Source organism: Salmo trutta, chromosome 9 (genome assembly GCF_901001165.1).
Source record: "Salmo trutta chromosome 9, fSalTru1.1, whole genome shotgun sequence".
NCBI lineage: Eukaryota > Metazoa > Chordata > Actinopteri > Salmoniformes > Salmonidae > Salmo > Salmo trutta.
The window spans coordinates 25090474-25101811 of record NC_042965.1 but is presented as its reverse complement, the minus strand read 5'-3'; the positions used below and the strand labels follow the sequence as shown (position 1 = coordinate 25101811).

Below are 11338 nucleotides of genomic sequence, written 5' to 3'. Positions count from 1 at the left end.
TTGTCATTCTGGTGACTGAGTGATGGACAAACTTCCTGTCTGAGGAAAGGATGGGTAGAGTCTGTCAGGGGATTGTGGGATGTTTGAGAACCACAATGGAGTCACTGTGGGTCAGCCCTGCTGGCAGGGGATTCGCCACTAACTGGATTTCCATTGATACTGAACCCACCCACCCACCCACCGACAGACAGACAGACAGACAGACAGACAGACAGACAGACAGACTCACACACACACACACACACAGTCATAGCTTTGCCCATGCAGTATAAACTCAGGTTGCAAAGAATTATATCACTAATAACATCAAATTTGCAGCCAAGGTCAACTGAAGTCTGTACAAGACAAATATTCACCTAGATTTTTCTTAATCAGCCCTTCAATGTTGAGCCAAAGACAGCTTCAGGTTCAGTTTTATGTGCGTGTGTGTATGTGTGTGTGTGTCACTTAAAGGCATGAGTGCCTTTGATTGATTGAGTCACAATTCCACAGAAAAATGTAACGTGTAAAAATGGTCAAATCATGTAGTAATTCTCAAAAGAGGTGATTCTACATACCCAGGAGCAATAGATCAAGTAATGGATATTGATTACCTCATTGACGCTGACCTCATAGTCTACTCCAACTATTATAGTCTACACTGTATCCGTTATCATGTTTCTTACATGCTCTGATTCGGAGCCAACCCAGATACTCGCTGTGGGACCGTCCCGAACCCGCCCAAATAGCGTCATCATCCCAAAAACCCGCCTCATTGCTTCCCTGTGGTCGATCATTTCCAAACATCCTCCCCCTTCAGCGGAAACAGCCGAGGCTAGGATAAAAACCGAGAGAAGCACAGCAGTTATTACACTTCATCGTCAATATCTGCCGATGACAATTGTTTCTAGAGGGAAATTCAGAACTAGCAACATACCATACACAAGGACAAGGTAAGGATATTGATGTTAATACAATGTTATTGTTTTCCACATTTTAATTGTTGTTTACTGGCTATGTTAAAAGTCATAGTGATTACATTAGGCTACAACATTTGCTGATTGTTTTCTGTGAAGCATGCCGGGTCAAATTTGATTTCAAATGGAATGCCAAGTGATTTCAGTAATATTCGAATGGAATGTCAAATACATGTCAGTAAACAATGTGACATTTTAAATACTTTTTGTGTATCTAATTTTCCCAAGCATTTGTGCATAGTTTTTAAAAGCTGAATGAATGCATGTAGGCTATTATATGATTAGGCTTTATTATTATGAGCGCAGTCTCACATACAGACAGTAGGCTGTGGTTTCGGATGCTTGTAGGTGCTTATATCTTCTCTAGATGAGATTACATCGTTTATTCTACACTTTATTGTTTCCCTTAATTTACTTTACCAGGAATATGGACCAATTCAATCCCTTCTAGATATAACGTATGTCCTATGGGGCAGTGTGTTGGAGGGTATTGGAGGGTATATACGCAGGTATATGCCGTATACCCGCTTTTTTGTGGGCATTGTGTGCTCACTTCTTAATCCCCATGATGCGTATCAAAGTAGAGTAGTGGAGGTATGCGACATATCAATTAATAAGGCTGATGGAACAGATCAGAATGGTTAGCTTAAAATGTTGATCAACTATTATTTCTTCACATGTTAAGCACAGCAAGGTGCACACGGCGGTGGTAGACCTACGCGCAAATGTTCCAAGAAAAATTGTAGGCTATTGACTTTATTTTTTATTTTCGATTCGGTACCAACACAACACTTTACACGCATCATACGCGGACCGCACGCCTCCCAGGCGGTAGTTCGGTTACACCCTCCATCGGTTGAATGGTGTCAGTAAACCTCCGCATCGGAGACTTGATGAAAGTTTAACAAATGTACCATTTTTAAAATACACATACATCGCATACTTAATAATACCATTTATTCCACATTGGAGACTCAATTAAAGGAACGTTTCAAATATGTAGTCACCAAACTCAAATTATTTCTGTAAAAAAAATGCTCAATTGATTAATTAATCAAAGTATTTTATAAAGCCCTTTTTACATCAGCAGTTCTCACAAAGTGCTTATAACGATACCCAGCTTAAAAGCCCAAAGAACAAGCAATGCAGATGTAGAAGCACAGTGGCTAGGAAAAACTCCCTATTAAAGCAGGAACCTAGGAAGAAGAAACGCAGAGAGGAACGAGGATTAGGGGGGTGGGCAGTCCTCTTCTGGCTGTGCCGGGTGGAGATTACAAGAGTACATGTCCTTCAGACATTCATAGATGACCAGCAGGATCAAATAATAATCACAGTGGTTATAGAGGGTGCAACAGGTTTGTACCTCAGGAGTACGTCAGTTGGCTTTTTATAGCCGATCATTCAGAGGTCGAGAGAAAGCTGGTCGAAACTGCAGGTCCGGACATTTTAACTGTACCATTTTTACAATATAACCCTCCAAACCTACTTACATCACATAATGGCATTTATCCTATATTGGGGACTCAATTAAAGGACCGTTTCAAATATGTAGTCAGCAAACTCAATGGATTAAGGGCAGAAAGCAAATATTTACACTCCTGGCTTGCTATTGTGTAGGCTAGTTATGCTCTGTTACTTGCAGAGCATGTAGCTCTCGTGCATTTCATCTCTATGCCATTTTCTTCTCACCTGATGGTGGATGTCTCCACACCTTGGCACATGTAGGCTATGTGCACTCTTAGAACAAAAAGGATTATTCGGCTGTCCCCATAGGAGAACCCTTTTTGGTTCCAGGTATAATCCTTTTGGGTTTCATATAAAACCCTTTCACAGAGGGTTCTACATGGAACCCAAAAGGGTTCTAACTGGAACCAAAAAGGGTTCTCCTATGGGGACAGCCGAATAATCCTTTTGGAACCCTTTTTTCTAAGAGTGTGGGGAAGTGAAAGAGTGACTGAGCCAGCCAAGAGCAATAGTGCAATAGTCACCTAGTGCTTACTCAGTGATCAAGTCAAATACTGCTGACCATACCCTGCCGCATCTATCTCTTCCACATTCCTCTCTCCCCTTCTATCCCACATCTTTCATCTCACTCTTTCTCCATCCCACCACATCACTCCATTTCTCTCTTCATCCCTCTCTCCACCTGATGCTCTTACATTCTTTCACTACTGAAATCCCCCTCTCCATCCCTCCACCTGTCTCCATTCTTCTCTCTTTATCCCCCTCTCCACCTGATACTCCCCTCACATTCTGTTTCATACCGTCATCTCTCTCCCACCTCTCTCTTTCCATTCATCTCATTACCCCTCCCTTCACCTGATACTCCCATTGCACATACTGTATCACTTCGTCCTCCGTCAGTTCACTCAGTAATCCACAGCTCTGGAATGAAATCATTCTAAAACTTCATGTTGCAATAGTTCACATTCAAAAACTGAAATAACAAGTGAAAGCAGTTGTGAATCAGTGTTCCTTCAGATAACAGAACAGAGATTACACTGAGAAAATGTGGGTGCCTGGAGGTCGCTGGGTGTGTGTGTGTTTAAGTGTGTGTGTGTGTGTGTGTGTGTGTGTGTGTGTGTGTGTGTGTGTGTGTTGGTTCCACCCTTCGCCTGACTAGCCCTGTATAGAATCGTAGGTTTACAGCAGCTAGTTTAACTTGGGAATTCCTCTGGATAGCATTTCTCAATACTAGAGCGCACCCCTATTGTCCTCCGATACAAGGTGACTGAACAAGACAAACCTGAGCTGGCTCACATGCACCACCTACAGGACAGGGTCACTTCCGGGAACTGGCTGACCATTAAGGGACAGCATAGTAATCCAAACTCAGCAATGTTGCTTAGTAACAAGTTGATCCCGGACCATTAATTCTGGATCAGTGGATTTAGTGCATTCTTTGTGGTGGCTGGGCTGGTGTTTTAGGCCAGGGGGCCTCTCAGTGCTTTGGCTGACCTGATTCACAGGTCAAGAGCCCGGTATAGCAGGCATAGCTCCAGCCAAGTAACTTACTATCCCTAAGTAACACATAGTGTCATGACAGTGTTAGATCAGTTGTCATAAGTAGACATCAGCGCTCATGACAGGTGTTATATATTTATTATGACACCGTCTCTAACATAGTATAGACATTATGACAGAGGGTTCAAGTGTTGAGAATGACATATCCAGTGTCTCTTCCCCAAAACGTAATGTGACGACATGGAAAATAAGGCTATTTCAGAGTACAGGAACCAAACCTAAAGAAGAGAAGGCAAGGAAGATAATTAGATAGAACCAAACCAGAGTTCTGTGTCATTGTTTATCACACTGGTTCAATGTGATGCTAATCAGATTACGCCTATGGCTGCCTGCTTTCTCTCAGTGAAGAATTAACACTTATAACTGTGTTATGTACAGTCGCATACACCCATCCATACACACACAACTTCCTCTGTCTACAACTATTTACTTAATTTCAATTAAATTCATGAAGCTTTATCGGTATGAAAAGTGAAGGAACTTACATTGCCACACCATATTTTACCAACAGCAACATCAGTACCAAGGTTTGGTACACTTTAAAGATGTTTCCTGTTTCTTTGTCCTCGTTCTAGCAGCTGTAGGTCAGTATTTCAAAACATCCTTCTATTCAGTTTGATCACTGTTCAGATTTTTGACTAGACATTTTACATTTAGATTGGAATCATTTAGCAGACGCTCTTATCCAGAGCGACTTACTAACTGCATTCATCTTAAGATAGCTAGGTGGGACAACCACATATCACAGTTATAGTAAGTCAATCGTTCCTCAATAAAGTAGTTATCAGCAAAGTCAGAGCTAGTCAGGTGGAAAACAGTGTTAGTTCACAGGGCGGGGTCGGGGTGAGCAGGGGGTAATGTAGGATTATATAAAATACTATTTGCATGGGAAGGTTGAACACCAGGCGGGCTGCAGCGTTCTGGATAAGTTGCAGGGGTTTGGTGGCACATGCGGGGAGTCCAGCCAACAGCGAATTGCACGAGTCCAGATGGGAGATGACAAGTGCCTGGATTAGGACCTGCGCAGCTTCCTGTGTGAGGTAGGGTCTTACTCTACGGATGTTGTAGAGCATGAACCTGCAGGAGCGAGTCCCTGCTTTGATGTTTGCAGAGAACGACAGGGTGTTGTCCAGGGTCATGCCAAAGTTCTTTGCACTCTGGGAGGGGGACACCGTGGAGTTGTCAACCGTGATGGAGAGGTCCTGGAAAGGACATCCCTGGGAGGAAGAGCAGTTCTGTCTTGTCGAGGTTGAGCTTGAGGTGGTGGGCTGACATCCAAATGGAGATATCTGCTAGGCACGTTGAGATGCATGTCAGCACCTGGGTGTCAGTAGGGGGGAAGGACAAAAGTATATAGTTGAGGGTCATCTGCATAGCAGTGATAGTAGAGACCATGTGAGGATATGACAGAGCAGAGTGACTTGGTGTATAGAGAGAAGAGGAGAGGGCCTAGAACCGAGCCCTGGGGAACACCAGTAGTGAGAGTATGTGGTGCAGACACAGATCCTTTCCACGTCACCTGGTAGGAGTGGCCTGCCAGGTAGGATGCAATTCAAGTGCAGAGCCTGAGACGCCCAGCCCTGAGAGGGTGGAGAGGAGGATCTGATGGTTCATAGTGTCGAAGGCAGCAGATAGATCTAGGAGGATGAGAACATGTATACAGTCAGCTTTGGCAGGGTAGAGAGATTCCACTAGAGTACTGCATACTGCTGTGCTGACTGAGTTGTGTCTAGCCCTGTCCTCTGATCCCCTACCCCTAACGTTTAACCCTTTCTTTCCTATTTCCCTCGAGAGGTGAAATGGCCGCTGATTAGTCTCTACCTGCTGTACCAATACTGTGGTCACTGGTCAGCAAATCACACATCCTTACTGTACAGGTCAGCTAGCTAGACTCATCCTCACACAGACTGATGGGGAGAAGGAGCTGTGCTCAGCACTTAGAGACAACTCTGTTACTATAATTACAGTTCTGCTGTATGACTGAACACTAACAGGACATGAGAGTTACCCACCACATCCATTCTACTGATGTGATTGTTGTGGGTGAGTTTGATTAGTGTGTGTGTGTGTGTGTGTGTGTGTGTGTGTGTGTGTGTGTGTGTGTGTGTGTGAATATTAGTGCTGGTACGAGGCTGATGCTGACTCAGTCTATCACTAGTTAAGCTCCAACCACAGTTTTCAGCAGCCTCATCTTCTCACCAGAACTCAGACTTGACCTAGTGTTGTAAGAGGGCTGTTTCCTCTAGCCCTCATGGGTGTGTAGGAAATATATTGTCATACAACACAATCAAAACAAACCATGAACTAACTGGGAATGACAGACCATTTCCTTCTAATCCCTGCTAAGAAATGAGGTAGCCCTTTCCTGCAGTCAGTGACCAAAAACAACCTCTTTGGCCTCATTGGTGGGATGTTGTTAATATTTTCCATAATTTCATAATTAATAACGTTTTGTTTTTAAAGACGGAAATCCTGTGTTTCTATGTCAAACAGTTTCGTTATATTTCAGTGTTCTGTGATGTATATAAAGTGTAATATTGGGATGAAAAATGTAATACATTTCAACTCTATATCTGACATGGTACAGGTGTCTTCTTTTTTAAAGCCCATAAACATGTGTGTGAGGTTTGTTTGTTTGTTTGTTTGTTTGTTTGTTTCATAGTAGATTTGTTTAACACTACCAAGAAACATTCTGTGTGACCCTGATTTAGTCCACTGCAGTAAAAGGTTTTAAACTCTCATCAACAAAACAACATGCTGACTTTTAAGAGATGTTCTTGTTATCTTGTAAACTCCTACCAACATAATAAGGGTGTGCAACTGTGTCTGTTTGTGTGTGTGAGAGAGAGTGTGTGTGTGTGTGTGTGTGTGTGTGTGTGTTTTAGTGGGGGTTTAAACACGTGCATGTATGTCTGTTGGCTCTTGTAAGAGCTGGTTTAGTAGGATCATTGCCAGGCCACAAACCAGTCCTGCACAGACACACTGCATTGTGGGATTGTCAGACAGCAGCTGATAATCCTGTGGTGTCTGATGACGGCACCCACACGTTTGTGTATGTGTGTGTGTATTTGTGTGTGATAGACACATGTTAATGATGGAGGACAGGCACTAGGCGTGTGTGTGACAGATAAAACATGAAAGTGAGTGACGTCAGGCACACAGGCTCAATGTTGGTAGGAAACATATGGCCTGGTCTGATAGGCCAGAGGGAGGGACAGTAGGGGACCAGAGCAACTCATGCTCTGCCAAAGAGGCTCAGCTAGAGGTAGCCCAAATAAACCTGGAGTGACAAACAACTGGCTTGAAAGGGGTATGTACTCTGCTCTGTTTGTGTGTGTGTAAGTCCCACACATCTTGCAGAATCATCCCAGTGAAAGACTCAGGGAGTCTGTGTTCCTGGAAAATCTACTCTTTCTACCTGGTGAGTTGATTAGCTTCATGTTTCTGAGCAGTGCGTGTGTGTGCGCAGTTTGACCTCATTTATAACAAAACACCAACCCAATCAGCCACAGGGGATCAGAAAAGTCAGAAAACCATCAGCCAGCTGCGGTGTGTGTATATGTGTGTGTGTGTGTGTGTGTGTGTGTGTGTATATGTGTGTGTGTGTGTGTGTGTGTATATATGTGTGTGTGTGTATATATGTGTGTGTCTGTGTGTGTGTGTGTGTGTGTGTGTGTGTGTGTGTGTGTGTGTGTGTGTGTGTGTGTGTGTGTGTGTGTCGGTAGGTCAGGTTTATGTATTGGTCTTGGTCCCATGCAATGACCACAGTGCTGGAGTCTTCCTCAATCTCTTTTCACTCTTTCCATCTTTCTTTAACTTTAAGTTTTTCTCTTTTGTCTTTCCCTCTGTCTTCCCTTTCTCCCTCTCTCTCTCCAAGGGTGAGTCATGGTTAGTCACAGTTGACAGAGAGGCATTAGGGCCTAAAAGGGTTCTGCAGTGCATCTCTAGTCTGATTTGTGTTTGCAGAGAGAACTAGATTCATTTACATTTATTCCCATGCTTATTTTATTGCAGTGATTGTGATATGTATTTGTCTTACCTTCCCTAGTTGAATGCACTGATTGTAAGTCGCTCTGTGAAATGACAAAAATGTAAATGAATAGGTAAAATTCCATTAGCAGATGCTCTTATCCAGAGCATCCTTCAGTATTACCAAATAGCACGATCATCACACCTTCACCATCACCACACATTTAAAAATACAAAAGTTCTTCATGTCAGATTCAACTAAGTGTGTATTCTGGTTACAAAACGTAGCAAACTCTGTAGTAGTGCATACAAACTTTTTGGAAAGCCGACTTAGTCAAAGTCAAACTCTGTAAAGTTTCAGTTTTTCCGCCTCTTCTCCTCTCATCGCTCTGTTTGTCATTAGTCATTCTACCCGTCCTACATCTGCACGCCTGTTTAGAAACTGCTTCCATACTGTCTTGGAATGTTGGGAGAGGGCTTTAGCAACGTTTTGTGAGTTCACACACTCATACACAGTTTGCACGCACACACACACACACACACACACACACACACACACACACACACACACACACACACACACACGTGAGCTTGTGAGACTTCTCCTCGGTGGCAAATTGTGCTTAGTTGTTTGTCACTGTTCTCTGTCCCTCAGGGCTAACCCTAACCTTAACCCCTAACCCTAAGCTTAAAATAGCCTTTGTCCTCATGTGGAAATGTTCCTTGTTTTACTATGCTTGTGGGGACTTCCAGTACCAATGAGGATAGTAATAACGAGGAAAGTAATTGTAAATAAGAATTTGTTCTTCACTGACTTGCCCAGTTAATTAAAGGATATTTTTTTGAAATACAAGCCCCCACACAGTGACCTATTCAAAGCGACTTGTATGTGCATGCATTTTACGTATGGGTGGCCCCTGGAATCAAACCCACAATCCTGGTGGTGCAAGCGCCATGATCTACCAGCTGAGCTACAGAGGACCACACATGCACACACACGCGCACAAACAAGCACTGCTATAATTTCCTTCCTGTATGTCAGTAGGCCTACAAGGCTTCACAGGAAATCACAACTTCAAGGAATCAGCAATGCCCTCCAATTCCCCAAAACGTTCCACCGATCCCACCATTTCCCTTTCCCTCTGTCTTACTCAAAGGAAGGGTCAGGGTGAGGGTTAGAGGAATGGGTAGTATTGAAAAGTCCATCCATCGTCTACCCACATCAGAGTAGCATGCTCGTGACATTGGACCTATTGTTCACTAGGAGTTGGCATTTTGTTTTGTATTTCTCATAAGTTGTGACTGTGTCCAAAGGATGTTGAGTACTTGATGTATGTACCCAATGACTTGACTTGTCCTGAATCAACCAAAACAGTATTTCTTCACATGGCTTAGTAGAACCTTTAATAATTTGTATTTATTTTCCATCAGAAAAGATCCAGACACAACCATGGCCAGAGTATTGGGACTGCTGCTCCTCCTGTCAGCTCTCTGCTGCTCCCTAGCAGACAATGTAGGTACCACATCCACTGCACTAACCACAGCTCCAAGTAGAAGTTGCCCTTAGGTGCAGATCTAGGATCACCTTCACCTATAGGACCAGCTTAACCTATAGGGTCAGCTTAACCTATAGGACCAGCTTAACCTATAGGACCAGCTTAACCTATAGGATCACCTTCACCTATAGGACCAGCTTAACCTATAGGGTCAGCTTCACCTATAGGATCACCTTCACCTATAGGACCAGCTTAACCTATAGGGTCAGCTTAACCTATAGGATCACCTTCACCTATAGGACCAGCTTAACCTATAGGGTCAGCTTAACCTATAGGATCACCTTCACCTATAGGACCAGCTTAACCTATAGGATCACCTTCACCTATAGGACCAGCTTAACCTATAGGGCCAGCTTAACCTAGAGGGCCATCTTAACCTATAGGACCATCTTAACCTATAGGGCCAGCTTAACCTATAGGGCCATCTTAACCTATAGGACCAGCTTAACCTATAGGGCCAGCTTAACCTCGCAAAATGCACAAGGTGAAAAATGGTAAACTGACCTTAGAACAGAGTCTAGAGTTAACTTCATCACTACTGTTGCCATTCAGACAGTTAACTTCATCACTACTGTTGCCATGCAGACAATATGTGTTTGTTGGTACTGTGGAGATTTGAGCTCACTTCTCTTACCTCTCCCATGACAGGTTGAGCTTCGTCACACCAAGAGAGGGACAAGATACTATAAAGGTGAGCTTGGGCTGCCCTCTCTGCCCCTTCACCCTCTTACGCCCCTCTTCTGTCCCTCCCTTCACACCACAGGAGGCTGCTGAATGGAGGACGGCTCATAATAATGGAATGGTATCAAACACATGGAAAGCATGTGTTTGATGTGTTGGATACCTTTCCATTTATTCCATTCCAGCCTTTACTATGAGCCATCCTCCCCAATGAAGGTGCCACTGGCCGCCTGTGCTTCACACTAATCATGTGTTAGCGACCATAAATCATTTGTTTGTATGTCAGCCAACGCCTTCTCTTTTCATGTGTATACATTATGTATCTGTCTCTCATCTTGTGACTCGTGTCTGTGTCTCTCTATGTTTTTGTCTTTGTCTCTACCCCTGTGTGTGTTTCTGTGTTCATGTGTCTCTCTCTCTGTGTGTGTGTGTGTGTGTGTGTGTGTGTGTGTGTGTGTGTGTGTGTGTGTGTGTGTGTGTGTGTGTGTGTGTGTGTGTGTGTGTGTGTGTGTGTTTGTATGCATAGAGCGGTGTGTGGATGTCCAGTCGGCTGTGGTGCGTGGTGTTGGGGACACGTGGTTGAGATGGAGGGGCCAGCGTGGGGAGCGCTGCACCTGTGCATCACGAGGACGACAGCGCTGTCACTATGTGCCAGTCATCAGTGAGTGGAAACACACAGTTAAACATACATATACTGTATATAAATAGAGACACACACACACACTCACAACCCCCTTTACGCTGGCAGAGTGACAACACTGTTCAGCTTGTCTTTCTTTAACTTGTTTTCTTTTTCCAGAAACCCCCCCCCTTCCCTCTGTCTGCCTGCCCCCATCTCTCCACTCTGTATTTACAGTATCTCTCCCTTCTGGTCCCTTACTTTCCTCCACTATGGAGAGTGGTTGATGTCATGGAGAGAAAGGGTGTAGTCTAGGATGTTTAGTCATTACAACACCCACCCATTGTGACTTTCACTATATTTAAACGCATAGACATGTTCTTTCACCCCCACTGAAGAACGCTATGATGCATGACCACCCATCTGATGACAGACAAATCACTACCTCGTTCTCAGCTTGTGTGAGGTCATACGCTGTCAACAGAGACGTGAAAATTGGGGTTGAAGCTGTTCTGAAAAAAGGGAAATTATGA

At 43.8% G+C, this 11338-nt stretch overlaps 1 protein-coding gene across 4 annotated transcripts in view; it reads left to right on the top strand.

Moving 5' to 3' along the window:
• The first annotated feature begins 775 nt into the window (after positions 1-775).
• Positions 776-11338, top strand: part of LOC115200284 (tissue-type plasminogen activator) — a 20298-nt gene continuing 9735 nt past the window's right edge. The window contains exons 1-5 of one of the 4 annotated variants that reach the window (XM_029763230.1): positions 915-932; positions 7324-7401; positions 9381-9462; positions 10154-10196; positions 10713-10847. In XM_029763230.1, coding sequence (XP_029619090.1) covers positions 9400-9462; positions 10154-10196; positions 10713-10847 — 241 coding nt within the window. In that variant the 5' untranslated portion in view covers positions 915-932; positions 7324-7401; positions 9381-9399. Of the gene's footprint in view, positions 933-7323; positions 7402-9380; positions 9463-10153; positions 10197-10712; positions 10848-11338 lie in introns of those variants that run through there. The other 3 variants (XM_029763228.1, XM_029763231.1, XM_029763232.1) reach the window with 3 other exon arrangements.